General features: G+C 63.4%; 2 protein-coding genes across 3 annotated transcripts; one reads left to right on the top strand and one right to left on the bottom strand.

Moving 5' to 3' along the window:
* Positions 1-7: 7 nt before the first annotated feature.
* On the bottom strand, positions 8-13,833 carry NFATC4 (nuclear factor of activated T cells 4). Of its 2 annotated transcripts, XM_044985142.1 has the most exons (11): positions 13,623-13,833; positions 12,628-12,890; positions 8,466-9,396; positions 7,127-7,289; positions 5,341-5,540; positions 3,804-3,976; positions 3,401-3,541; positions 3,085-3,140; positions 2,401-2,527; positions 1,543-2,088; positions 8-1,172 (listed from the first exon to the last, which is right to left on the bottom strand). In XM_044985142.1, exons 2-11 carry the CDS (start codon positions 12,722-12,724, stop codon positions 1,105-1,107), a joined length of 2,502 nt encoding a protein of 833 aa, XP_044841077.1. In that variant the 5' UTR covers positions 12,725-12,890; positions 13,623-13,833; the 3' UTR covers positions 8-1,104. The 2 variants fall into 2 exon arrangements, with proteins under 2 accessions (XP_044841077.1, XP_044841078.1); XM_044985143.1 differs by lacking the exon at positions 13,623-13,833 and having other exon boundaries at positions 12,628-12,936.
* Positions 13,111-27,694, top strand: LOC123347953 (ubiquitin carboxyl-terminal hydrolase CYLD-like). The gene is made up of 16 exons (XM_044985141.1): positions 13,111-13,175; positions 17,486-17,543; positions 18,068-18,500; positions 18,746-19,075; positions 19,183-19,288; positions 19,747-20,066; positions 20,300-20,468; positions 20,663-20,804; positions 21,061-21,183; positions 21,654-21,745; positions 21,970-22,033; positions 22,430-22,571; positions 22,682-22,790; positions 23,379-23,497; positions 23,664-23,880; positions 24,919-27,694. The coding sequence occupies exons 1-16, from the start codon at positions 13,145-13,147 to the stop codon at positions 25,101-25,103; spliced, it is 2,640 nt and encodes an 879-aa protein (XP_044841076.1). The 5' UTR covers positions 13,111-13,144; the 3' UTR covers positions 25,104-27,694.
* Positions 27,695-27,966: the final 272 nt, after the last annotated feature.

Below are 27,966 nucleotides of genomic sequence, written 5' to 3'. Positions count from 1 at the left end.
GCTTTTATTGTATTTAGCTGTTTTTTAAAATCATTTCATTACAAAACAAACCAGGATTCAAAGAAAAGGAGAAGTCAGGGAAAAATAAACAATATAAAAGTGGATATAATCAGGGCTACCCCTCTGGCCGGGCCCCACAGCAATACCATTGTAGTCATTAACTCCTTCTTGTCCCTATGGCGTGGGGGGGAGATCTAGGGAAGGCACCTCCTCCCCCACTCTAGCGGAGAATTATTTTACCCCTGGGGGGGAGATGTTTCCTATACCCTGCAAAATCTGATGGCTCGAACTCCTCCTCTTCCCCACCGTTAGCCACATCTGCACCCCTCCCCCATTGCTGAGTTGATGGGGGGGTGGGCTCACGCAGAGGGGATAGAAATATCCCCCTCCCCCTGGCTGGTTATTTTTGCCCCATAGGAAAATGGCTCCAGGGGGGAGGTGGAGAACGGGGGTGATATAGTCTTGGGGCCTCCCCTCACCCCGCAGCTGGCATATGCTGTGATGGTAGGGGCGCTTGGGGGAGGAGACAAGGGGGGGGATGGGGACTTCAGAGTCATCCTTCCCTGATGTAGAAAGAAAGAGAGAGATGGACAGATGGATGGAGAACTAGGATGGATGGATGACTGGAGGTGTGATCGAGGGACAGAGAGCTTGGACAGACAGATGGACAGAGAACTTGGACAGACAGAGAGCTAGGACGGAGGGACAGATGGAGCTGTGGTCGATGGACAGAGAGCTTGGACAGATGAATGGATGGAGCTGTGGTCGATGGACAGAGAGTTTGGACAGACAGATGGACAGAGAACTTGGACAGACAGAGAGCTAGGACGGAGGGACAGATGGAGCTGTGGTCGATGGACAGAGAGCTTGGACAGATGAATGGATGGAGGTGTGGTCGATGGACAGAGAGTTTGGACAGATGGATGACTGGAGGTGTGGTTGATGGACAGAGAGCTTGGACGGACAGACGGACAGAGAGCTAGTACGGACGGACGGACAGATGGAGCTGTGATCGACAGACTGAGAGCTTGGACAGACGGATGAACAGAAATGAGATGGACAGAGCTTGGGTAGGCCAGGAAGGACCCGGGAGCAGCCAGGGTCTCAGCTCCCCCTGCCTTCACAGAGCGGCTCCGGGAAGTCACTCAAGTCCCGGCCGATGATCTCGGTTACTAGGAGAAAAAGAGAGGGGAAAACAGAGTGAGGGGAACCGCCTGAGCCAGACAGACACCCGCCCTGGGGCTGGATCAGAGCCAGCGCCCCTAGAGGGGAAAGGCCCCATGTCCCATTCCCTGCCCCCTGAGCCAGGCTGTCCCCCACCCTGGGGCTGGATCAGAGCCAGCCCCCCTAGAGGGGAAAGGCCCCATGTCCCATTCCCTGCCCCCTGAGCCAGGCTGTCCCCCACCCTGGGGCTGGATCAGGGCCAGCGCCCCCTACAGGGGAAAGACCCTGCATCCCATTCTACACCCTGTGATCAAGCCAGTCCCCTGCCCTAGAGCCGTCTGGGAGCTGGTGCCCCCTAGAAGGGAAAAGTCCCATTACCTTCCTCCAGCGTGATCCCCTGGACAGGCAGGCTGTCACGGAAAGCCACCCGGTATCCGCTGCCTCTGGGTTTCTCCACCTCCTCAGTCTCCCCCGACTCCGGATCCCCCCAGTTGTGGGGCCCGGCTCCGTCCGACAGTGGTGGTGGGGTGAGCTGGGCAGGGGCCTGGAAGTGGGGGGACTGGTAGCCCAGCGGATGGAAGTTGGGGGGCACTGTCAGCCCAGCCCCGCCGTACTGCTCCGTGTGGGGGTAGCGGCGGGGGGGCTCGGTGGCCAGGCAGCGGTGATAAGGGGGTGTCAAAGGGAGCAGTGGAGGCCCATCAGGGTATGGGGAGGGGCTCCCGAAGGCCGTGGGGGAGGGGGAGTAGCCAGCCCTGTAGGGGGAGTCATCAGGGTAGCAGGGGAAGTGGGGGCGACTGGGGGAAATGTCCATGTCCCCGGGGCCCTCGGGGGGGTAAGGGGGACCACAAGGGGGCACTGGGGAGGAGGGGCCGGGGGGGAAGCCACGGAGTGGGGAGGAGGAGGGTGGCTCCTCCTTGAAGATCACTGTGGGGAGAGGGAGGGGAGAGAGTCAGAGGAGGGGGAGGGGAAGGGAACTGCCCCAAATCCTTCCCATCCAGCAGCGCCCCCTGGGAGACAGCACTGTTTGTCCCCCGTCCCTCTTCTCGCGCTCCCTCCCCCCCCACCTTCTCTATTTCCCACCTTTGTCCCCTCCCCCCAGCTAACCAGCAGGTCACGTGGGAATCACCCCTCCAATCGCTGCCCCCCCAACCGCTTCTCCTTCCTCCTCCCCCCAGCTCGTTCCGCTCTCCCCACTTGTACAACTCCTCCCCTTCCCCCCCCCCCCCCCGCACTCACCGGGCAGGTATTTAAAGGCCTGCGTTGGGCTCCGTTTCCGCCGCCCATTGGAGACGTAGAAATAGACCTGGACAGGCCGGGCCACCTGCGGGTTGCTGTATTCTGGGACTGTGAGGGTCAGCGTGGTCTGGAGGGGGGGAGGGAATTCGGGTGAGAGGGGGCAGCAAAATTCCCCCATCCTGGGTGGGGCTGGAATTTGGAATCTGTTCCAGGAATCCAGATCCAGGGTGGATCTACTCCAGGATTTACAACAACCCCACCCCATTCCCCCAGGGCTGATCCACTCCAGGACTTCCCCCATCCCCCACCCCGCTCCCCCAGGGCTGATCCACTCCGGGACTTCCCCCGTCCCCCACCCAGCTCCCCCAGGGCTGATCCACTCTGGGACTTCCCCCGTCCCCCACCCCGCTCCCCCAGGGCTGATCCACTCTGGGACTTCCCCCGTCCCCCACCCCGCTCCCCCAGGGCTGATCCACCCCGGGACTTCCCCCGTCCCCCACCCCGCTCCCCCAGGGCTGATCCACTCTGGGACTTCCCCCGTCCCCCACCCCGCTCCCCCAGGGCTGATCCACCCCGGGACTTCCCCCGTCCCCCACCCCGCTCCCCCAGGGCTGATCCACCCCGGGACTTCCCCCGTCCCCCACCCCGCTCCCCCAGGGCTGATCCACTCTGGGATTTTCTCACCTCATTGCTCTTGAGCCGGTTGATACAGGCCTCCTCCTCCCATTGGAGCTTCCCATCTGAAAGGAGAGAGGCTATTGGCTGAGAGGCCATGGAGGGGTGGAGCAAGGGGGAAGGGAGGATCCTGGAGGGATCTCTCCACGTGCAGGGAGTGGGGGCATTGTAGGGCCTGGAGTCTCCTGGGCACAAGGGGGCACAGAAGGGATGGTGGAGAAGATGGGAGTGGGAGGGTCCCAGTGGGGTGTGGGGAGGGACTGTGGATCCCAGGGGGCTCCCCAAGTGTAGTGGGCAGGGAGGAGATGGTGGGGCTCACACTTACCGGGACCCCTCTCAATGAAGACAACCTTGGAGTCAGGCAGGAAGTTGGCGCCCGACAGCACCATCTCCTCGCCCCCGCGCCCCGACCCTGCGCTGAGGCTGCACCTCTCCACCTGGGGGAGCTCCTGTGCCGAGCGCTGGGCTGGGGGCAGGAGAGAGCAGTGAGCGCCCAGACCCACGGACAGATGCCTCCCCTCCCCCCCCGTGACCTCTAGTGGGGCCTGTAGTGGGCATGGAGCACATAGTCCTAGTTAGACCCACTGTGCCCCCCAGTGGGGCCCATAGGTCACACCAACCCCATAGCCCTGGGCTGACCCACCACAGCCCCCAGCGGGGCTTGTAGGTGGCGCCCACCCCATAGCCCTGGGCTAGCCCACAGCACCCCCTGGTGACTGGGCACTCACAGCACTCGATGGGCACGGAGGCGGCTTGGATGGAGACGACTTTCCCATTGCCCTGGGGAACGTGGACCCTGAACACCAGCCGGACCCGGGTGTTCTTGCGCCCGATGTCGGTCTCGCCCTTCCGCAGCTCGATGTCCGAGTTCCGTAGCTTCAGGATCCCCGCACAGTCAATGCTGGGGAAGGGGGGCAGGGTTAGGGGGCCCCTGGGGGGGCAGGACATAGCCTGGAATGGGGCCCTTGGTACCACCTCATCCCCTGCCCCTGGGCCTGGAAAGCCCAGAACCGGGTCTCTGTGTTGTTTGGATTGGACTGTGGGGTGCAGGTCCACGAGGAAGGGGAGAAACCCCAGAGCTGGGTCCCAGAGCTCCCTGGATTGTACTCTGGGCCAGCCCACCCCTTGACTCCCAGGACTGGACTCTGGGTTACAGCCTTGGGGGAAGGGAAAGGCCTGGCAGTGGATCTCTGTGCCCATTGGAATGGGTTCGGTTGTGCAGCCCCTGCGGAGATAGGAAGATGGGGAGTAGGATTCCTTTGTCCCCTGGAACGGATCTCTAGAGGCACCTCCCACTCTCTGGAGGACAAGAAGACCTGGGCCTGGATCTCTGTGTCCCCTGGATTAGACTTCGGGATGCTGCCTCCCCTGGGAATGGGGCGAAGACCCAGAACCAGATCCCCTGTGTCCCTGCAATGGACTCTTGGTCCAATCTTCACGGGATAGGGTCAGTGGCGGATTAACAAATTTGGCAACTCTAGGCCCTCAAAAAAATCCCCCCCCCCAGCTCACCTCTGCTTCCCCACGGTAAGCCTGGGAGGGAGGGGGGAGAAGGGAAGTGCGGCACGCCTGGGGGAGGAGGTGGGCAGGGGATTTGGGGAAGGGGCGGAGTTGGGGAGGAGTCATGAGCAAATTTTCCACCCCTGCAAATTTGCTGCCCTAGGCCTAGGCCTTGTTGGCCTAGGCGATAATACGCCGCTGGATAGGGTGGGGGAGACCAGAATTGGATTCCTTTGCCATGGGCGTGGATTCTGGATGGTGTCTAGAAGCAGATCCCTGCACCCCCTGGAACGGACACAGGGTGGCACTGCCCTGGGATGGGGAAAAAATTCAGAAGCGGATCCCTGCTCCTCCTGGATTGGACTCTGGGTGGCACTGCCCTGGGATGGGGAGAAAACCTGTAAATGGATCCCTGCTCCCGCTGGATTGGACTCTGGGTGGCACTGCCCTGGGATGGGAAGAAAACGTGTAAATGGATCCCTGCTCCTCCTGGATTGGACTCTGGGTGGCACTGCCCTGGGATGGGGAGAAAACCTGTAAATGGATCCCTGCTCCCGCTGGATTGGACTCTGGGTGGCGCTGCCCTGGGATGGGGAGAAAACCTGTAAATGGATCCCTGCTCCCGCTGGATTGGACTCTGGGTGGCGCTGCCCTGGGATGGGAAGAAAACGTGTAAATGGATCCCTGCTCCCGCTGGATTGGACTCTGGGTGGCGCTGCCCTGGGATGGGGAGAAAACCTTGAAGCGGCTCCCCAGGGAACTCACTTGGCCGCCATGTTGTTCTCGGGCAGCAGGGACATCTCCAGCACCTTGGTGCTGCTAATGATGGTCTCGTAGCTGGCAGTGGCCACCATCTTGCCGGTGATGCGGTGCACCTGGTAGAAGGCATGAGGCCGCAGGTTGCGCTCGTCAGCCGTGCCGATGAACATCTGCAGGGTCAGAGGCTTCTCATCGTAACCTAGGAGCTTGCGAGGGGGGGAGGGGATAGGGGAAGAAGGGGGAGGACAGTCAGGAATCAGGGCCCCGATCTGCTCAGCCCATGATCCACCAGCCAGGATTTCCCAAGGAGAAGAATGGGAGGGTGACATGAAAATCCTGGCCTGGATTCCCCATGCGGAATAGGGAGGGGGGCTGGGGAAACCTGGACTGGATTAACCCCCAGGGAATGGGGAAAGAGGGCCGGGGAACACACACCCAGGTGCCCCCTCCATAGGGAATAGCGAAGGGGGCTGGGAGAACCTGGACCGGATTCCTTTTGCTGTCCAGAAATGGATTTGGCTTTCCTGGCTAGGACCATGCCTGGACTAGATCCCAGGCAAAGCCTCCCCCCATGACTCAGTTTCCCACCCCTAAGGGAGCTTGGGTTCTCTCAGAGCCCCATCGCGTGCCTCGTCCCCCCTGCAGCCCTCGGAGTCTGGACGCCAGCCCAGCCAGGGTGGGGCGACGCCAGCGGTTTGGTGGTCTCCCCCAGGGCGCGCCCAGCTGTTTCCAATCAGCGGGCGGGATGCACAGCTGGACTCGATTTGGGTTGGAACAGAAACAAGGGGAAAAATCCTTTCCCCCGCCCCCAGACCTGGGTGAAATGGAATGTTCTGTGGGGGGGGGGGATCATGGGGCAACCTCCCCCCTGAGTCTGAGATGAGAGGTGCTGACTGGGGTGGGGTTCCAGGATAATGGGGGGTCTCCCTCCCCCTCCAGCCCCCCAAAACTCCCTCCACTCCCCCTAAACCCTTCCTCCTCCAACCCTCCACCCCTGAAGCCCCCCCAAACCACTCCCCTCCAACTCCTTCAGTCCCCAGAGCTCCTCCTCTAACAACCCCTTCCTTCCACCCCGAGCCCCACCCCACGCCCCATCCCCTCAACCCTCCATCCTCCCCCACACGCTGTTTCTCTTTTGCATATTCGCCTTTCACAAATTAAGCGTGTGTGTGTGTTTGTGTGTGTGTTCCTGCTGCCCCCTGCTGGAAGGGCTGAGGCCTGCTGTGTGTAAGTGTGTGGCTGTGCACACACACGCATGCGCGGCCTGTCCCTGGTCTGGAGCGTGGGAAAGGGCACCCTAGCATGTGCACTCCCACCCCCCCCTCCTCGCAGCTCCAGCCGGCACAGGGGAGGGGGGGCGTGCAATGAGAGGGGGATGTGACCCCCTCCAGCCCTCCCCCCGCAGAGCCACTGTGACACAGAGCCCCAGGCAGGCTGGCCCGGTGGGACCCAGCCGGAGCAGTGCCAGGAGCGGAGCAGAAGCAAACGAAAAGGCGAAGGCGGCAGAGTGAGCGGAGAAGGGGGATAGCAAAGGAAGGCCGAGGAAGCCACTGTCCCCACCCCTCCTGTCTCTTTTGCCCCCATCCTGCTCCCCCCATCTCTGGGACCCACCTGCCGTGTCACCCGATGCTCCGTAACCACCCACGCCCCCATCCATATTCATGAGAAACTTGTGGTCACAGGTTGGGGGATCCAAGCCCTGTCTCCCCCAAGCATGGGGGGCACTGGGGACGCCTGGAGATGGGGCTAACCAGGGGAAAATCCAGGGATGCCTCCAAGGCAGCTCAGGTACCTTCACCACGGGGTGACCCCCTGGGGTGGCCTTCACGGCCCCCCGGCTGCCCTCGGTCTCGTAATGGGCCCGGTGGTGGGTCCGGGGCTGGACTTCGATCTTCAGCTCGTATTGTTCATACTGGCTGGGCAAGGGCCAGTCTAAGGGAGGCAGAGCGGACGACCTAGGGCAGAGAAGAAGACAGGTGTCCCGGGTGGCACCTTGGCCTCTAGGAGGCGCCGTGCTGCAGGAAGTGGGTGTGGGGGGGTGTCGGCAGGGGGTGCTCTGCCCTAACCATCAGTGCTGGCACTAGGGGGCGCCATGCTGCAGGGAATAGGGCTGGGGTCTCAATAGGGGGCGCTCTCTTCCCACAATCAGTGCTCACCCCCATGCAGCACTAGGGGGCGCCACACCATAGGGAATAGGGCCAGGGCTCAGTAGCAAGCACTCTTGCTCTGCAGTTAGTGCTGGCCCCAATGCCCCAGTGCAGCACTAGGGGGCGCTGTGCTGCAGGGAATAGGGTTTGGGGCTCCCCCTCCCCCGTAAGTGCTGTCCCCAGTGCTGCAGGGGCTCAGTAAGGGGGTGCTCTCCCCTCACTGTCAATGCTGGCCCCAATGCAGCGCTATGGGGTGCCGTGTTGCTGGGGGGGGGGCAGGGGACATTGTACTGCAAAGAATAAGATTGGGGGCTCAGTAGGGGGCATCCTCCCCTCACTGTCAGTGCTGGGGGCAGGCTGTGTTGTAGGGGCAGGGGGTAGGTCTAGGGTGGCGCAGCAGGGGACACTCTGCTGCAGGGAATGGGGCTGGGGGCTCAGTAGTGGGTGCTCTCCCCGCCCCCAGTGCTAGGGGGTGCTGTGCCACAGGGCCTCCCTAGGGGGCGCTCCCTACGCAGCCCAGGCTGCAGCAGCCTGGGGTTTACCTTAAGAGGGAAGGTGCGGTGCCGCCAGGAGCCGTGTTTACGGCAGCTGCCACCGTGCGTGCTGAGCAGGGGCCTGGGATCTGTAACAGGAGACACTGGCCCGTCCGCCGCAGGGCCGGCTTGACAGCTTGTTATTATACAGTGGAACCGCTGCCAGCCGCAGCTGCAGCCCGGGGAGCAGCTGGCAATATGGGCCTGGCTGGCGCAGGGGGGTGGGGAATGGGGCACGGGGCCTTTCCCCTCTAGGGGGCGCTGGCTGTGATCCCGGCCCAGGGTGGGGAGTGGGGGATGGGGCCTTTCCCCTCTGGGGGGTGCCAGTTCTGATCCAGCTCCAGGGCAGGGACTGGCTGGCGCAGGGGGGTGGCGGTGGGAAATGGGGCCTTTCCCCTCTAGGGGGCGCTGGCCCCACTGCTGGGGGCAGGGGTCCATTAGTAGCTGGTACCTGAAGATGGGGCTGTGGCCACCGATCCTGGCCTTGGACCAGCCCAGCGGGGAGGGCACAGCCAGATAGTCCATCCCGTCCTTGCGGGCCGCCCCAAACCCCCCATCGTCACCATTGCAGCACCCCTCCTCCTTCCGCGTCAGCGCCACTGTCTGCTCGGTGGAGGTCTTGCGGGCCTTCTGCGGGATGCTCTCAGCTGGGGGCCGCTGCCCAGCAGCCTCATAGGGCGGCCCCTCCCCGCCCACCCCCTCCGCCCCCTCCCCGCCCCCCTCCTCGCCCAGGCTGCCGCGGCGGGAGAGGCAGGGCGAGGCCGAGGAGTGGGTCTCCGAGCTGGAGTAGCGCCGCTTGCCGCAGGGTGAGGCCGGACGGGGTGCCAGGGCCACCCAGCCGTCCTCGGCCCCCCGCCCAGCAGGGTACAGCCCCCAGGGCTCCTCCAGCCCGGCCCAGGGCTTGGGCGAGCCGCAGGGGGAACTGAGGGCGAAGCGGGCGGCAGCTTCGTTCAGCTCCCGCTCCACATCGTCACCGCCCGCCCCGTCATCGTCCGAGAAGAAGCTCCAGGGGGAGGCACTGCCACTGCTGGCGGGGCTGGGGGTGAAGAAGCCAGAGGCCGGAGGGGCCTCCCGGTAGCCTCCGTAGGCTTCCAGGGGCAGGTAGTCACGTGGGGAGCAATCCCAGTCGGCGCCAGGCGAGATGGTGGTGATCTGGATGCTGGGGCACTCCAGGACGCGGGCATCGGCCCCCAGGCGCACCCACCGCGCCGGCTGGCTCTCGAAGGTGTCATCCCGTGCTGGGCGGGGTGGGGGGGAGTGCATGCCAGCCCGGGGGCCCCCGCCCAGGCGGGGTGGGCAGGGGATGCCTAGGGGGGAGGCATAGGCTGGTGGGTCATCCAGGGCCAGGATGCAACACGGAGGGAGGTCTTCAGCGTCGAGGTCTGTGGGGGGAGAGAGGAGGAGAGATGGACATGGGATGGTGGAAGGGCTCCTCCTATCCACCAGGGGGAAGCAGACACACACAGCAGGGCTCATCCTCTCCACCAGGGGGCAGCAGGGACACCCACACAGCAGTAGTAGATTGTTATATCTCTCTGACACACCCTCGCAAACCAGCAGTAGTATGTTGCGGTGTTGAGAGCCACCCGGGGGGGGGGGGGGCAAGTGGGGCAATTTGCCACAGGCCCTGGGCCCCTCAGGGGCCCCGCGAGCCCTGGCCCGGCAGTGGTCTGGGTCTTCGGTAGCATTTCAGCGGCGGGGGGCCCTTCAGTCGCTCCGGGTCTTTGGTGGCATTTTGGCAGTGGGGGGCCCTTCAGTGCTGCCGAAGACCCGGACCGCCGCCGGGGTGAGTACAAGCGCCGCATCTCCCCCGCTTTGCGACAGGCCCCCTCAATCCTCTGGGTGGCCCTGGGTCTGTCTGTCTCTCTCCAGTAGGGGGCAGCAGCAACACAGTTTATCACACCACAAAGCCCTATCCCAGCGGCAGTGACCCCTGTTCCCCCGCTTTTGCCATAGCACGAAGGGCAGGAGGCTGCATCCCGGAGGACGCCAGGTTCCCGTCCTGCCTGGGGCTGTGGCATTTCCATGGGGCCTGGATAAGAGGGCCAGGAATCTTGCGGGTAGAAACGTCTGTGCTGAAAACCACCGGCAGGAAAGCTGCCTTCCCACGAAAACACAAATATTTGGAGAGAGACAAAGCAACGTGATCTCAACCCAACTTCCAGCTCCGAAACACACCTGCTTCTCATTTAAGGCCCCGTCTCTGCCCCTTTCCTCGGGTGGGCCCTTGGCCGGGGGAGGGGTTCCGGTGCTGTGATGTCAGAGCCCTTCGCCCCGGCCCCCGGCCATGTGTACAGCAACGCTAGAACCCCAACAGCTGTGAGGCTGGGCTGCCTGAGAGCTCCCCTTGCACCCCACAGCACCCCCTGCTGGGGCTGGAGCTCCCCGCATCCCACTCCCCACAGCGCCCCCTGCTGGGGCTGGAGCTCCCCGCATCCCAGTCCCCACAGCACCCCCTGCTGGGGCTGGAGCTCCCCGCATCCCACTCCCCACAGCGCCCCCTGCTGGGGCTGGAGCTCCCCGCATCCCAGTCCCCACAGCACCCCCTGCTGGGGCTGGAGCTCCCCGCATCCCTCTCCCCACAGCACCCCCTGCTGGGGCTGGAGCTCCCCGCATCCCACTCCCCACAGCGCCCCCTGCTGGGGCTGGAGCTCCCCGCATCCCAGTCCCCACAGCACCCCCTGCTGGGGCTGGAGCTCCCCGCATCCCTCTCCCCACAGCACCCCCTGCTGGGGCTGGAGCTGCTGGAGCTCCCCGCATCCCACTCCCCACAGCGTCGCCTGCTGGGGCTGGAGCCTCTAGAGTTCCCCGCATCCCACAGCGCCCCCTGCTGGGGCTGGAGCCGCTGGAGCTCCCCGCATCCCACTCCCCACAGTGCCCCCTGCTGGGGCTGGAGCCGCTGGAGCTCCCCGCATCCCACTCCCCACAGCGCCCCCTGCTGGGGCTGGAGCTCCCCGCATCCCACTCCCCACAGTGCCCCCTGCTGGGGCTGGAGCCACTGGAGCTTCCCGCATCCCACTCCCCACAGCGCCCCCTGCTGGGGCTAGAGTCGCTGGAGCTCCCCACATCTAGGGTGACCAGATGTCCCAATTTTATAGGCACAGTCCCAATTTTTGGATCTTTTTCTTATATAGGCTCCTATTACTCCCCACCCCCTGTCCTGATTTTGACCAGACACTTGCTGTCAGGTCACCCTATCCCCATCCCACTCCCCACAGCGCCCCCTGCTGGGACTGGAGTAGCTAGGAGCTCCCCTCAAAACCAGCCCTCCTGCTCCACTCCCCACAGCGCCCCCTGCTGGGACTGGAGTAGCTAGGAGCTCCCCCCAAAGCCAGCCCTCCTGCTCCACTCCCCACAGCGCCCCCTGCTGGGACTGGAGTAGCTAGGAGCTCCCCTCAAAGCCAGCCCTCCTGCTCCACTCCCCACAGCGCCCCCTGCTGGGACTGGAGTAGCTAGGAGCTCCCCCCAAAGCCAGCCCTCCTGCTCCACTCCCCACAGCGCCCCCTGCTGGGACTGGAGTAGCTAGGAGCTCCCCTCAAAGCCAGCCCTCCTGCTCCACTCCCCACAGCGCCCCCTGCTGGGACTGGAGTAGCTAGGAGCTCCCCTCAAAGCCAGCCCTCCTGCTCCACTCCCCACAGCGCCCCCTGCTGGGACTGGAGTAGCTGGGAGACCTCCCACCGCCCCCTGCTGGGAGGGGCTGGGGTCAGGGGGCTGCAGATCCCCCCCTCCAATGATCAGGATCTGGAAACCTCATAAACTGGGCACCAGCTCTGGGGCCTGAGCCTCGCCCCCACCCTGTGGAGTGGGGCAGCCTGGCCTGGGATGGGAAGGGGCAGACACATGAACCCAATTAAAGGCGCACTCGCCTCCGCTGGCAGGGCCTGGGTCGCCATGGGAACGTGGGGCACAGTGCCAGGAATGGGGGGGGGGAGAGTACGAGTCTGAAGGTGCTAGTTAAAACTGTGCGCCGGACAGACAGACGGAGGGGGTGGGGGACAGACCGCCATGTTCCCCACAGCCTGGGGGGATCTCTATGTGTATGTGGGAGGAGGGGGTTGGAGAGCATGGGAACCTGATGGATAGACACCCGGAGGGAATTCTCTTCCCACCCCCCATGGCTGGGCTGTTTCAGGGCTGTGAGCGTCCCCAGAGCAGTGCCCCAGCTGGAGAGTGCATGGGGGGTACTCTGGGGCTGGGAGCTTCCCAAGAGCAGTGCCCCAGCTGGAGGGGTCATGGGGGGTACTCTGGGGCTGCGAGCTTTCCCAGAGCAGTGCCCCAGCTGGAGGGGGAATAGGGGGTACTCTGTGTGCTGTGAACTTCCCTATAGCAGTGCCCTGGCAGAATGGCCCCGGGGCTGGGACCGGCAGAGAGGCCACCCCATGCCACTTGCCAGGCCCTCAGCATCCATACCAGGGAGCTGCTCTTCCCATAACGTGAGCAACCAGAAGGGTGTGTGTGTGGAAACTGATCCCCCCTCCCTTCCCCCTCATCCTTAATAGGGCAAAACTTTCCATCCTCCTCCAGCCAGGGAAGAGCAGAAATCCCGCTGGCCCTTTAATGCTCCCTCCCAGCCCACGCTGGCCCTTTAAGAGCAGCCCCCCCCCAACCCTCACCTTCCAGCGACACCCCCATTCCCGGAGGGTCCTTCTCCTCTTCTCCAAATATCAGCTTGAATTCCAGATCCTCGTCTTCGCAGCTGGCCGCCCCCATGGGAGAGGCTGGATGGGCTGCGGGGGGGGCGTCCCCCAATTGGGTGGGATATATGAGGGGTCCTAGGGGGCACCCCAATAAACCTTCACCCCCTTATTCCACCGGTGGGGGCAAGATCTTCCTCCCTCTCCTCCTCTCCCTCCTTCCCTCGCCTCAATTTTTCGACCTTTATTATAACGTCCACAAAAAAAAAGTTGTCCCAAACTTTTTCCCAAGCTCCGCCCACATTCCCCCTCCAAGCCCCGCCCCCACTCCCGCCCTTCTGTGATTGGTCCCAGCCCCGCCCTCTCAGCCTGTCATGTTTAAGGCCCCGCCCACAAACCTATTAAAGCTGGAAAAATAATAGATCCATTCCTGTCGTCCCTCCATCCCACTTCCCCGTCTCCCTCCGGATGGAACAACCCGCCCCGTGCCGATTGGATGGCTGCCCGCGGAGCCCCGCCCTCCCCCGGTAGAATGCATTGGGTCGGGTCTCCCCCAGATGGAGGTTTAAAGAGACAGCGTCTGATTTTGAAAAGGGAAGGAGAAGCCAAATGCGATGGAAACATTTCCCCTCTGGTTCAAGAGGGTGGGGAATGGGGCATTTCCCCTCTGGGGGGCGCCAGCTCCGAGCCTGCCCCAGGGCAGGGACTGGCTGGCTCAGGGGGGTGGGGAATGGGGCATTTCCCCTCTAGGGAGCGCTGGTGACTGGCTGGCTCAGGGGGGTGGGGAATGGGGCATTTCCCCTCTAGGGGGCGCTGGTGACTGGCTGGCTCAGGGGGGTGGGGAATGGGTCCTTTCCCCTCTAGCGGCGCCATCTGCGATCCAGCCCCAGGGTCAGCAACTGGCTGATTTCTGGCCCGTCTCTGCAATCCATTCCTGTTCAGTGCAGGAATCCGGGCCTGGTTTCTGCTCTGACCTGTGGCTGGGTGAAGCAGTTCAAAGAGGTGCGGTGGCCAAGTCACCGTAGCCTGTGCAGCCCTCGGGGCGGGCTGCTTGGAAAACTGGGAGTGGCTTCCCCATTGCAACTGGACTGGGCTCGCTGCACCTAGAAACAGCGGGCGCTATGGAAGGACCTCTGCCCTAGGAGGGTCCCCTCCCCACCCAGCTCTACTGGTGCCCCTCACTCCTGACCCGCAGCCCCTGCTAGCCCAGCCCTGCCAGTGCCCCTCACTCCCGACCCGCAGCCCCTGCTAGCCCAGCCCTGCCAGTGCCCCTCACTCCCGACCCGCAGCCCCCTGCTAGCCCAACCCTGCCAGTGCCCCTCACTCCCGACCCGCAGCCCCCTGCTAGCCCAACACTGCCAGTGCCCCTCACTCCCGACCCGGAGCCCCTGCTAGCCCAGCCCTGCCAGTGCCCCTCACTCCCGACCCACAGCCCCCTGCTAGCCCAGCCCTGCCAGTGCCCCTCACTCCTGACCCGCAGCACCTGCTAGCCCAGCCCTGCCAGTGCCCCTCACTCCTGACCCGCAGCACCTGCTAGCCCAGCCCTGCCAGTGCCCCTCACTCCTGACCCGCAGCCCCCTGCTAGCCCAGCCCTGCCAGTGCCCCTCACTCCCGACCCGCAGCCCCCTGCTAGCCCAGCCCTGCCAGTGCCCCTCACTCCCGACCCGCAGCCCCCTGCTAGCCCAACCCTGCCAGTGCCCCTCACTCCTGACCCACAGCACCTGCTAGCCCAGCCGTGCCAGTGCCCCTCACTCCCGACCCGCAGCCCCTGCTAGCCCAGCCCTGCCAGTGACCCGCAGCCCCTGCAGGGGTTAATGTTTCCAGGTTCCCTATTTCATGCCCAGCGAGTAAGTGACGTGGTTAAGAAAATCCAGAGCAGCCCTGGTCTCCCTTGTTCTCATTAAACTAATGGAAACCAGGCCAAGCGGGGGGGCGGGGCTGGGGTCGGAGCCAAATGTCGGGGCCCGGACCCAGCCGGAATCACTATCCCAGTGTCTGGGCCGGCCGGGGCCCCTGGGGGTCTCAAAGGCCTCGCCCCCGGCTGGGGGGGGCAGTGCTGCCCTTGAACCCCACCTGGGCTGGGCCAGAGATCCCCACCCCCCTCCCCTGCCCGCTCTGCTCCCAACTCCACAGCTGCCCGCCCCCGTCTCGCCAAACCCTGGCCCTTCTGCCCCCCAAGTTCCTTCCAGAACCCGACCTGAGCCTCAATCCCCTTCTCCCGCCTCTGCCCCCACCCACGCCCCCTTTCCCAACCAGCTCTGTCCCCCAGCCTCCCTCCCCATAGCCCCCGCTGAGCCCCACTCCCCATCTCACCAACCCCGTCTAGTCCAGGCCCCTCGACCCCCCGTTTCCTTTCAGACCCCTCCCCCCAACTCCCTACTCTCCAGCCCCCCACCAGGTCCCTCACTTCCCCTCCCAGGCTCCCTTCCTGCCCCACTTCCCCTCTAGCCGCCCCCAGCCTCTCTCCCCTGACTAACCCTCTCTAATCCAGTGGCCCCAAGCCCCCCCCCCATTTCCCTGCAGCCCCCCCGAACCCTCCCCTCCCCCAGTTCCTTTACCGCCACCCGCCCCAGCTGATCGCACTCCCCCAGCCCTTCCCCCATGTCTGTGTGTCCCATTGACGTGGGTCTGGCTCCGCCCTCCAATAGAAATCACGCCCCTGAGAGCTGGACTCTGACCCGAGACTGCGGAGACCGCCCGCCCCCACCGGGCCGGGTTCCCAGCCCCCCCGCACCGGCCCGTCCGCCTCCCCAGGGTGTTAGAGAAAGAAAGAAAAGGGGAAAGGAACCGAAAGGCCAAATCTCAGCCTCAGAATGTCACCTCCCAACGTAGGTCCCCCGCGGCCAGCAGGGGGCAGAGTGACAAACTCTCCCCCCCCCCAGCCCTGTATGGAGTTATCAGCACCTGCCCCTCCACAGTGCCCAATATACAGCACAGCCGCCCCGCCCCCACCCCCACCCTCACCCTCTGCTGCCCCCTGGTGCCCATTATACAGCACAGCCGCCCCGCCCCCCCCACCCTCTGCTGCCCCCTGGTGCCCAATATACAGCACAGCCGCCCCGCCCCCACCCTCTGCTGCCCCCTAGTGCCCATTACACAGTACAGCCGCCCCGCCCCCACCCCCACCCTCTGCTGCCCCTAGTGCCCATTATACAGTATAGCCGCCCCTTCCCCACCCCCACCCTCTGCTGCCCCCTGGTGCCCATTATACAGTACAGCCGCCCCTTCCCCGCCCCCACCCTCTGCTGCCCCCTAGTGCCCATTATACAGTACAGCCGCCCCTTCCCCGCCCCCACCCTCTGCTACCCTCTAGTGCCCATTATACAGCACAGCCGCCCCTTCCCCACCCCCACCCTCTGCTGCCCCCTAGTGCCCATTATACAGTACAGCCGCCCCTTCCCCACCCCACCTTCTGCTGCCCCTAGTGCCCATTATACAGTATAGCCGCCCCTTCCCCGCCCCCACCCTCTGCTGCCCCCTAGTGCCCATTATAGTGTACAGCCGCCCCTTCCCCGCCCCCACCCTCTGCTGCCCCCTAGTGCCCATTATACAGTACAGCCGCCCCTTCCCCGCCCCCACCCTCTGCTACCCTCTAGTGCCCATTATACAGCACAGCCGCCCCTTCCCCACCCCCACCCTCTGCTGCCCCCTAGTGCCCATTATACAGTACAGCCGCCCCTTCCCCACCCCACCTTCTGCTTCCCCAGGGGAAAGCTCCCAGCTGGAGACCAAAGGGTTGTGTGGAGGGGTGAAGACCGGGGCATTTGGAGACCTGGACCACTGGCACTAAGGGGAGAGGGACAGAGCTAGGCCCAGCCACGACAGCATCAGGGTCTGCGTGATTCCCGGGAGCCTTTATCCCAACCCTGGCCTCTGTGGGGGACCCAAGGTCCAGGCGACAGGGCGCCGCACGCAGCAGGGAGTGCGTCTGCCGTCACTGCCGATACCCCCCGCGTGTCCTGGGCCCACAAGGAGCCCATCCGGGGTTCGTCTGGGCTGGATCAGCTGCGCGAAGCCCCGGAGAGGACAGGGGTGGCTGGTGCTAAAGGCCCTGTCTCAGAGTTGGGGGGGGGGGGCATGGGGCTGCCTCTGCAGAGCCACGTGGGGCCTGCAGGGGCCCCAGCCCAGTGAAGGGGTTACTCCCAGGAGACCAGTGCCTGGCAGGGCCCAGTGCAGCCCTGTGGCTGTGCAACAGGGGCGAGGGTGATACTGGGGTTGGGAACGGGAGTTGTGGCTGCCATGGGATAGTCTGTGTGTCCCGTCCCCCCCCCCCCCGAATCCCCCAGGGCAGCTGCATGTCAGTGGGGCACAGGCATGTGGGTCAGAGACTGTGCACGGTCCACCCACTTGAGCCAGACCCACCCCCTGCCTTCTGTCATACACTGAGCAGGGCTGCTGCCCTCCAGACGTGGGTGACACAGACAGAAACCCCCTCAGACACTAGTGCTCACTCCTATAAATCCAGCCTGCTCTTTCTTTCTCCACCCCTCCACCCTCATTGGCTCCTCTCCCCTTCATCACACCCCCTTGATTCACACCCCCTTGTTCTCCAGCCCCACCCCCAGCCTCTGCCACTTCCTCATTTGTTGTTTTCAGGGTTCCCAGGCGAGTCCCCCAGGGGGTGGGGGAGAGCTGGGACCCTCCTCGCCCACTCTCCCTGGCCCCACGGGCCCTGGCAAGGCAGGGAGTGGGGGAAGGAAGGAGACTTCCTGGAGGATGAGGGACGGGGTGGGCAGTTGCTGGCTTGAGGACCTTCCCACCCGGCTGGCTCTGTCTCCTTCCCTTTCTTTCTGAACTTTCTCTCTCTCTCTCCCTCCCTCCCTCCCTTGTGCTCCAGCTCGTTGGGGAAAACCCACCACGGCAGATGACATCCGGACGGGGATGACGGGCGACAGGCGAGTTTTGGAGATGATCTTCTCCGTCGGGTACCCAGGGACAACTTGTCCTCCCCGGGCAGGATGGGCCCCCACAGCCCGTCCCCCTAGTAGGATCACAGAGTCCCTTGGTGTTGGGGGTCCTGAGTTCCCAGCATCCCAATGTTTCCTCCAGCCTGCCTGGTCTCTCCCACTCCCCATCCCCTAGATCAGCCCCCCTCCCTGCCTGGTTCCCCCACTCCTGTTCCCACTGACAGGCTGCTCAGCCCGGTCTCTCCCTCCCGCCACAGCCTGTTCTCCCAGATGGGATTGAGCCCTCAGCCCTGGCTGCCCCCAGTTATCCCCTAAACCTGGTCTCCCCCACCGATACCCCCCGCCCACTTGGTCTCCCCCCTCCCCTCCAGGATACTGGTCTCCCCCCTCCCCTCCTAATGACCCCCCCAGCCTTCTAGCCCTCCCTCCTGGATGTGCCCCCCAGCCCAGTGTCCCCCGCCATCCTCATCCCCCAGTCAGCCCCTCTCTGATCTCCTGTCTCCCCGCTCCAGGTCTCACCCCCCCATCACCATGCGGCCGCGCCGGTTCTTCATCTTGGTGCAGGATTTCTCTGGAGGAGGTGGGGGGCAGGTGCCCCGGGGCACCCTCCTGAGCCAGGCGGGCGAGCCCCCCTCCCCGGACTGCCCCTTCTGGGCCAAGCTGCTGGACACAGAGGCCATGGTGCAGGTGCCGGCCCGGGCTGCGTGGGAGCTGAGCAAAGAGCAAGCCGGGATGCTGCAGGCCGTGACCAACGGGGATGAGCGACTGGAGCTCTTCAGGCAGGAGGGGCTGCTGGGCAGGCGGGGGGCCCTACGCCTGGGGGACCGGGTCCGGGTCCAGATCACCTCGGCCTCTGGGGAGAAGGTCCGGGGTGTCCTGCGCTACCGAGGACCCATGGGAGACAGCAAGGAGCAGGCTGGAGTCATCTTCGGGGTGGAACTGGTGGTGAGTGAGGGGGGAGCCTCTAGGGGGCGCCAGCTCCAGTCAAGGACTGGCTAGACGGGGGGGATGGAACATGAGGTGTTACCCCTCTAGGGGGCGTCAGCTCCGATCCGGGCCTGGTGGGCTAAAGGGGGCAGGGGTGAGGACATGGGGCCTTTCCCTTCTAGGGGGCACCAAATCTGATCTGGCCTCATGGAGGGCGACAGTATCAGGCATCCATGTCAACCCTCTATTCTGTTCCTCTCCAGGGATCAGCGGCTGGGAAGGGTTTCACCGACGGCTCCTTCAGAGGCCAGAAGTTCTTCTCATGCCGGGAGAACTGCGGGGTTTTTGTGCCTGTGAGCCGGATTGAGCCAGAGGAGGGGTCCGAGTGCAGCCCCCTGATGGCTCCCCGGGGCAGCCGCCGGGCATGCACCAGGCTCCAGCTGGCTGCAGAGGACCCCCTCAAATCTCCACCCCTGGAGCTCGGCGATCGGGTCTTCTTCAAGATGGGTGACAGTGCCCCGACGGGCACTGTGGTTTTCTGCGACTATCTGCCAAAGAAGGAGATGACTGGGGTCTTTGTGGGGATCTTCCTGGTGAGAGGGCGTTGACCCCCAACTTTCAGGGTCGGGGCCAGACAGCAAGAACCTTATTGAGAGGATCATAATTGGGGGGCCCTTTCCTGAACCCTTTTATTTTCCAGGATCAGCCCGTTGGCTCATGGGATGGCAAATTCAAAGACCAATCACTCTGCCACCTCCCCTCTCCAGAGTATGGGATCCTCCTGCCAATCGCCAAAGTACATAAAGGTAGGACCTACAGTAAACAGCAGGGGCGGGAGGCCCTCTTGGCTCAGCTTCATTGCACAGGGCATTGGCCCTGCCCATGCCATGCGGTCACTGATATAACAGCCTTTCTCAGCCAACAAGATGGCTGCCCTCATGGCCTTTCTCCCAGCGATGCAATGGGATATAATGACATCCCTTCCAGACCCTCCGACTAACTGTCTAAGATGGCCACCCCAATGGCAGTCACTTTCTGCCAGCCAAAATGGCCACCCCTAGCAGCGTCAATGCCTGTTGGCCAAGATGCTCACTGCAGTGCCAGTCAGTGCTCACTGGCCAAGTTGGCCTCCCCAGTGGTGGTCAGTGCCTGACAGCCAAGATGGCCAACCCAGTGGTGGTCAATACCTGATGGCCAAGATGGCCACCGAACAGGCCCCATCTGCTTAATGTCTGCCATGTTGTTTTGGTTCCTTTCCCTACAGAAAAGGCTGATGAAGGCCCCAAGACCTTGAGTGATGACTCCTCTCTAGGGCTCCTCAATGACCTCCCGTCCCCCTCCTCTATTCGATACCCCCCCAGACCGGAATGGGAGTCCCTTCATGGCTCCCCCTCCTCCCTGTTGACGGGGGGCACCGAGGAGCGGGGTGAAGGGGAGGAGGAGGAAGGAGAGGAGGAGGAGCTGGCTTCGCCCCCGCTGGAAATCAACTCTATGGTGGAGGTGCACGACCCCCCAATCTACGGGGTGATCCGCTGGACTGGGAAGCTGCCAGATGTGAGGGAGACCATTGCAGGGCTGGAGCTGGTGAGACAATGGCAGACATCTCGGGGGACAGACATGGGGGTTTAAGGGACCCCAACCCTGTCCTGAGTGGGGTCACCCCCATGGGGCAGGGTATGGGACTCCCAGCCCATCTTTAGTGGGGTCAATCCATGGGAGGGCTATAGGGCCCCCCAGCTGCCTCCCTCCTGGGATCATCCCATGCGGGGGCTATGGGACCCCGGCCCTCTTGACACAGTCCCTGCCCCTCTCTCCAGGAGGAGCCGCTGCCCTCGGGCTGCACGGACGGGATCTACCGAGGGATGCGATACTTCCAGTGCCCACCTGGCAAGGCTCTCTTCGTCAAGCTACGCCACTGTCGGCCCGATGCCCGCTTTGGGGTGCCCCAGCCCCCCGAGAACCCCGTGCTGCGCTGCAACTCACTGGGTAGGACCCTTGGGGCCTGTGAGGGGAGAGACGGTAGCCGAGGGGGAAGGGTGGGGGGCATTTGAGGGGGATGGGGGACCATGCTCCAGGGGGATTGGGACAGAGCTGGGGGTGTGTGTCTTCCTGTAGGGATGGGAGGGGAGGGGCGGGATAGGGATAGAGATCCCACTCCAGGTCTGCCTCCCCTCCCACAGCTTTCAGGGTCTATGCCAGCGAGCGGGTGCCAGAGGACACCCCCCCGGGGCTGGGTGAAGAGGGGGCTCAGCGCCTGATAGGTTGGAAGAAGGGGATCCAGGGCCATTGCAACTCCTGCTACCTCGACGCCACCCTCTTCTGGTGAGTGACTCCCCCCCACTCCCCTCCCAGAGCCGGGGAGAAGAACCCAGGAGTCCTGGTTCCCAGTCCCCACTGCCTGCCCACCAGCCAACCGACCGGCCGGCTGCTCTAACCACTAGCCCCCCTCCTCTCCCACAGCTGGGGAGAGAACCCAGGAGTCCTGGCTCCCAGCCCCCCTGCTCTAACCACTAGCCCCCACTCCCCTCCCAGAGCCAGGGATAGAACCCAGGAGTTCTGACCTTTCCCGCCCCCACAGCATGTTTGCCTTCAGCTCTGTGCTGGACTCGCTGCTGCTGCGCCCCGCGGACAAGAACGACGGGGCATCTTACGAGGAGACCCGGGACCTGCTGAGAACCGAGATCGTTAACCCCCTGCGCAAGTGCGGGCACGGGGGGGGGTCCTCTGCAGGGGAAGGGGGGTCTCTGTGGGTGGGGGGGGTCTATGGAGGCATGGGGGGGTCTTTGGGGATAAAAGGGGGTCTATCCAGGTGGCAGGGGGGGTCTCTGGGGATGATGGGTCTATAGAGGGGTGCAGGGGGGTCTTTGGGGGTGAGGGGTCTATGGAGGGGTGAGGGGGGTCTCTAGGGATGAAGGGAGGGTCTCTCCGGGGGCAGTGGCTCTCTGGGGGTGGGGGTCTATGAATGGGTGAGGGGGGTCTCTGGGGGATGGGGGGGTGTCTCCAGGGGGTAAGGGGGTCTCTGTGGGTGAGGAGGTGTTTGGGGGTGGGAGGAAGGGAGGGGGTGTCTCTGGGAGAGGCTTGTCCAGGGAGAGGGAGTCTCAGGGGGAGGGGACTGAGGGGGGTATGTGGGCGGATTGCCAGCGGGGTAACCCCCCACCCCCCTCCCCCCAGACATGGCTACGTCTGCGCCACCAAGGTGATGTCCCTGCGGCGGGTGCTGGAGGCGGCTGGACACTCCCCGGGCTTCACCAGCGAGGAGAAAGGTGGGGGGGGATGGGGGAGAGGAATGGGGGAGGCGGAGCAGGGGTGCAGGGAAGGGGGCAGGGGGGAGGCAAGGGGAGGGGCAGGGGAGATGGGACAAGAGGTTGGGGTGCAGAGGGAGGGGATGTGGGGCGTGCAGGGGGAAGGGATGGAGGGGCTGGGGGAAGGGGCTGGGGTGCAGGGGGGTCCCCGCTCTCACCCATGCGTCCCCCCCTCCCACCCCCAGACCCCGAGGAGTTCCTCACCCTGCTGTTCCGGGTGCTGAAGGTGGAGCCCCTCTTTAAGATCCGGTAAGACCCCCCAGCACCCCCGTTCCTCTGTCTGGCCAGCTCCTCCCGCTCCCCATCTGCCTGCCTGGAAGGGTCTCCCCTCCCTCCACCCCTCCCCCTTCTGCTGCCCCCCCCGCCAAGCTTCCACCTCCTCCACCACTGTCCGCCAAACACCCCCCACCCCGCTACCCCCTTTTCCTCACATGCCTGCCCCCCTACTCCCCAACTTATCCTCCTACAATTCCCCCCAAAGTCCCCCTCCCAACCCCCCTTCCCCACACCCTCTCCATCTCCCCGCTACACATTCCCCTGCTGCTCCTCCTCTGCCCCCTCCCGACACCCCCAGCTCCCCCCTTTCCCCTCCACTCCCCCGCTCTCTGCCCTCCACTAACCCCATCTCTCTCTCCCCCCGCCCAGGTCGGCGGACAAGGACCCCCAGGGCTGCATCTTTTACCAGATCTTCATGGAGGGGAGTGCAGGGGGGGCGGGGCGGGGGGTCCCCACAGTGCAGCAGCTGCTGGAGGGGTCACTGGCTGCTGGTGACCTCAAGTTCACTGAGGTGAGAGGCGGGGGACGGGGGGGGGAGCTGGGTGCTGGGTGGAGGCTGGAGCCCCGATCCCCCCTCCCTGCCCCCCCCACTAACCCCCTCTTGCCCCTACCCCCCGCCAGGCCCCCTCCTGCCTCATCCTGCAGATGCCTCGTAATGGCAAAGACTACAAGGCCTTCGCCACCATCCTGCCTAGCCTGGAGCTGGACCTTACTGACCTGCTGGAGGACAGTAAGGGGGGGTCAGGGGGAGGGCTGGGGGGGATGGGACAGCCAGGAGCTGGGCGGGGGGGCAGGAGATGTGAGGAAGGTGGCAAGATTGGGGTGAGTGGTGGACAGAAGGAGGTGGGGGCCAGTGAGGAGGGGGGAGGCTGCGGGGAAGGGGAGGGGTCAGCAAGGAGGAGGGGGCAGGGGCATGAGAGGGTTGGGGGCAGAAGGAGGTGGGGGGGCAGCTGGGGGGTCAGAAGGAGGGGGTGTGGGAGGAGCATGGAGAGGTGTGGGGAGGGGCAGGGGCAGGAAGAGGTGGGGGGGAGGTAGGCGGAGGGGGAGGCAGAAGGAGGGGCACAGAAAGATGGACGGAGGGACAGTGGCAGGGAGGGGAGAGGCAGAAAGAGGTTGGGGGGGAGGGGGCAGAAGGCAGTGGTGGGGGATGGCACAGGGAGGTGGCGGAGGAGGGGCAGGCGGCAGATGGGGGTGTTGGGGAGAGGGTAGTGGGAGGGGGCAGGGGGCAGGGACGTGGTGGGGGAGGGGAAGCAGTGCGGAGGGGGGTTGGCCGTGGGGTGCCAGCGCTGTGACTGACCCTCCCCCTCTGTTTTGGCAGCCCCCCGGGAGTGCTGCATCTGCCAGGCTCTGGCGCTGAGCGAATGCCCCCAGTGCTTCGGGGACCCCAGCGTCGGGGCAGGGAGCACCCGTCAGTACTGCGCTATCTGCTGCCAGCAGGTACCGCCCGCCGGCCACCAGGGGGAGACACGGAGATGGGGATGGGGGGAGGGAGAGGGGGATGGAGGAGGCAGGGAGTATTGGGAGTGGGGGAGGTAGAGGGAGGTGTGTGGGGGGGGGTTCTGAGACATGCTGTTCCCCGTAATCACCCCCTCTCCCCACTCAGGTTCACCGTCACCGTGCCCGGCGCGCCCACCGCCCCCGCGCCCTGCGCCTACCCCCAGAGCTGGAGCACCTGCCGCCCCCACCAGGCCCCCCGCCCCGCCAGACTATGCAGCTCTACGCCGCCCTCTGCATCCACACCAGCCACTACGTGGCCTTCGCCCGCCACGGGCCACGCCGTGGCCAATGGCTCTTCTTTGACAGCATGGCCGACCGCCAGGGTGAGCTGCGCGCCGGCCCTTTAAGGGGGGCAGGAGGGAGGTGTCTGCAGGGGACGTGGCTGGGGGCTGCCCCTGGTGGGCACCCCAGAAATTGCAGCAGGGAGACTCCCGTCTTCCTTCCCCCTTTCCAGCTATTTTCTCTCTCTCTGTTTTCTCCTTCCCTCTTTTCTTTCTTCTCTCCCCTTTCCGTCCCTGTCTCCATTTTCCTCCAGCTCTTCCCTCTTTTCCTTCTCTCCACTTTCTCCTTCCTCCTTTTCTTCCATTCTCACCAGTCTCCCCTTTTCCTTCCCTCTTTCCCTCTGTTTCTCCTTCCTGCTTTCCTCCACCTCCTTCTTTGCCCTCTTCTCCTTCCCTCTTTCTCTCCATTTGCTGCTTCTCTTTTCAACTTCTTCCTTTTCTTTCTCCCACTTCCCTTTCCTCCTCTCTCTCCATTTTCTCCTTTTCATGTTCTCTTCTGTCTCATTTCTTCCCCCTCTCTCCTTATGAGCCCCTCTTCCTTTTCTCTTTCCCATTCCCCCTCTCTCCCCTTTATAGTCTTCTCTCCATTTCTCCTTCCCGCTCTTCCCTTTTCTGTCTTCTCTCCACTCTCTCCTTTTTCTGTTTTACACTTGTCTTTCCCCTTCACTTTCCCCTTCTCTCTCTCCTTTTTCTTTTTGCCCAATTTCTCCTCCTTTGTGTCCATTCTTCTCGTCACTTTTTCCTTCCCTCTCTTTCTAGCTTCGGTCACTCCTTATTTCTCCCTCTTTTGTTCCCAGTCGTTTTCCTCTCTCTCCTTTTTCTCATCTTCTCTCTCCATTTCTCCGTTCTCCTCTTCCCATTTTCCATTCCCATTTTCTTTATCCATTTCTCCTCTCCCTTCTTTCTCTGTTAATTTTCTCACTCCCTTCTTCCTCTCTCTATTTTCTTGTTCCCATCTTCTCCCCCTTTCCATACCTTCCCTCCCTCCACTATTTTATTTATTCTTTTTCTCTCCTTTTCCTCCTTCTCTCTTTCCCTCTCTCCTTTTTAACCCCATCCTTCCCCCTCCTTCCTTTCCAGGTGGCCAGAATGGCTTCAACATCCCGCGGGTCACACCTTGCCCGGAGGTGGCTGACTACCTGGAGATGAGCCCGGAGGAGCTCCAGGTGCTGGACCCCAAGTCCCTGCCCCCCTGTGCCCGACGCCTGCTCTGCGATGCCTACATGTGCCTCTACCACAGCCCCACCCTGGGGCTCTACAAATAGTCTCTCCCCTGGGGTGGAGGGATACGGCAACTGAGGAGAGGGCAACGGGGCTGCTGCCCAATGAGGGGACTTTATTTGCACCATGAATGCACCTGTGCCTTTAAGAAGCGGCTGGAAACTACTTGGACCTATAGCTCAACCTTGGTATCCTTATGCCCCCTAAAAGGGCTGGATCAGAGCTGGTGCCTCCTGTGTCCCATTCCCCTCCCTTTGAGCCGGCCAGTCCCACATCCTGGGGCCGGATCGGAGGTGGCGCCCCCTAGAGGGGAAAGGCCCCATGTCCCATTCCCCACCCCCTGAGCCAGCCGGTCCCCCATCCTGGGGCCAGATGGGAGCTGGCGCCACGAGACGAGAAAGGACCTGTGACCTATTCACCGACCTACATGCAGGTGGTCGAGAGCAAGCACACGAGCTCTGAGCTTTTCTACACCCTGCTGGGGGGCATCATAAGAGGGCCTGAACTCACGGGTCTTCGGGGCTGTCCCTCAGCCCCACTTCTTCTGCTGCTTCCCCCCGCCCATTCCCCCCGCCTCCCATGGCCAGTAGGTGGTGATGGCCCCTTTGTGACACTGCCATTAAAAGCGGACAGGACTGAAAAATCCCACTGCCGTGGGCCTCAACCAAACCAGATTTAAGACTCATCCTTTGCAAACCTGCCTGAGTAAACTGGTGACTTATGGTATCATGGCGCCAAGGAGAACCGGACCTCCCCGGTCTTTATCTCAGTAGCTGGGCTCCAGTGCCACTTTGCTGTAGAGGCTTGCTGCACCGAGCAGCCGCTGGAGACATCCTGGAGGGCTTCCAGGAGAGATGGGGGGCTGCGTGGACATCCCTGGACAAGGCCAGAGCTTGGCTGGAATCCGGGGTGCAATTCTGGGCCCCAGCCGTTCCAAAAGGAGGGATTTAAAGTGGAGCAGGTGCCGAGAAGGGACGACCAGGGGAACAGAGAGTCGGGCTGACGGGAGGGGAGTGAAAGAGCTGGGCTTGTTTAGTCTAGCGAAGAGCCGGCCGAGAGGGGATCTGTCTGCCGTCTATAAATACATCAGGCCGGGGGCGGTCTAAATACCAGGGAGGGTGAAGAGCTATTGAAGCTCAAGGACAATGTTGGCATGAGAACAAATGGCTGCAAACGGGCCATTAACCAACTCCAGCTGGAAAGTAGGAGGAGGGTTCTCACCACCAGAAGGGTGAGGTGCTGGAATGGCCTCCAATAGGAGGTGTGGGGGCAAGTAAGTAGATTTAAGGCTGAGCTAGGCAAATGCATGAGCGCGATTGTGTGACGGGGAAGGAGCCTTGGAGCCAATTGTCCTCTGTTCATAATGGTCATGCTTCAGGGTTCCAGCCAGCCACCGGTAGGGGTCAGGAAGGGATTTCCCACCCAGTGTATGCTGGGAAGTTATTTTTGAATCACCTTCCTCGGAAGCCCCAGGGATGGCCCCTTCTGGAGAGGGGCCATTGGACAGGGAGGGCAGAGGTCTGAGGTGGCTCTGAGTATCCTCTCTCTCAGGTGCTCGTCTGGCTGGTTCTTGCTCATAGGCCTGGAGTCTCGCTGGTTGCCGTATGTGGTCCAGGGAAGCAATTTTCCCTCAGCGGAGCTTGGCAGGGACCTGGGGGAGGTCTGTCTTCCTCTGCACCATGTGGGTGCGGGTCACTTGCCAAGATTAGCAGGATTCCATGAGGTGGGCGTGGGCATTGGGCACTAATTGGAGAAGTGGGGGATTAAACTCCGGCTCTGGGTAGACAAACCCGAAGAGCGACCTGACTTTGTGCCGATTGTGTTCCCAGAGTGGATTGCGATTCACCCCCCCACGCCCCTGAGCTACTAGCTTCCCTGGCCCTTAGTGATGAGGAAGGTCTCAAGGAGCGTCAGGAAGTTTCATTATCCCCTGCCAGATTGCTCCTGCCACCCCTCAAAAGACCCTCACTTTGTGTGGGCCTGCTGCTGCCTCTGTGTCATGCCCAGGGTTTGGGTGGTCAGGGCTGGTGCCAGAGAGATCCCAGACCTTAGGTTGGGGTCTAAGAGCGATATCCTGAGCTGGGGACCAGGATCAGGGGCAAAAGCTGGTGGCAAAGCCCAAGTACCGATGCTAGGGGTTGGGACTGGGGTCAGCAGACTGAACCGAAAGATGGGCCCATCTCTGGCTGGCTTCCTTGCACAGCCACTTTCTGGAACGCCTCCTGGGTTCAAATAGAGCATCTGGGCCAATCAGGGACCAGGAGGAAGCTGTCACTCGGTCCGGCTTTCCAAGGCGGTACTTCCTGTGGTGGTGATCTTCCCGGGGAGGGTGCCCGTGGCCTGGTGGTGTCGGCCACCCCTGCAGAACCTCACCCCTGAGCCTGCTGCTCTCCTAGAGCCGAGCCCCCAGGAAATCCTTCTGGGGATCCCTCTGGCTGGCAAGGGTGGGACCTGGCTGTGCCAGGCCAATATGTGAGGAAGGTGCTAGTGGCACCTCATCGGATTGGAGGGGAGCAGTGGCCCCACCCAGGGGAAAGATGGAGCGCGGGCCAGCCGATCACCCCCAGAAGGCTGCGGAGGGGAGGGGACTGTGTAACCATCCGTCCTTCCCACCCCGAGAAGACTTGCAGGAGCAGTGGGGAGCAGATGGGATGGGGGGGCAGGAGCTGGGGGAGGGGTTGGGGAGAGCAAAGGGCTGCTGCAGCTGGGGAGGGATCAGGAGAGCCCAGAGTGGGGCAGGGCCCTCCAGAGGATTCAGGGGGCCTGGGGCAAAGCAATTTCGGGGGCCTCTTCCATAAAAAAAAGTTGCAACACTGTAGAATACTATATTCTCATGGGGGCCCCTGTGGGGCCCGGGCGCAAATTGCCCCACTTGCCCCCAGGCAGCCCTGGAGTGGGGAGGTAAGT

Source organism: Mauremys mutica, chromosome 13, assembly GCF_020497125.1.
Source record: "Mauremys mutica isolate MM-2020 ecotype Southern chromosome 13, ASM2049712v1, whole genome shotgun sequence".
Lineage (NCBI taxonomy): Eukaryota > Metazoa > Chordata > Testudines > Geoemydidae > Mauremys > Mauremys mutica.
This window is presented reverse-complemented; position numbering and strand designations above follow the sequence as displayed.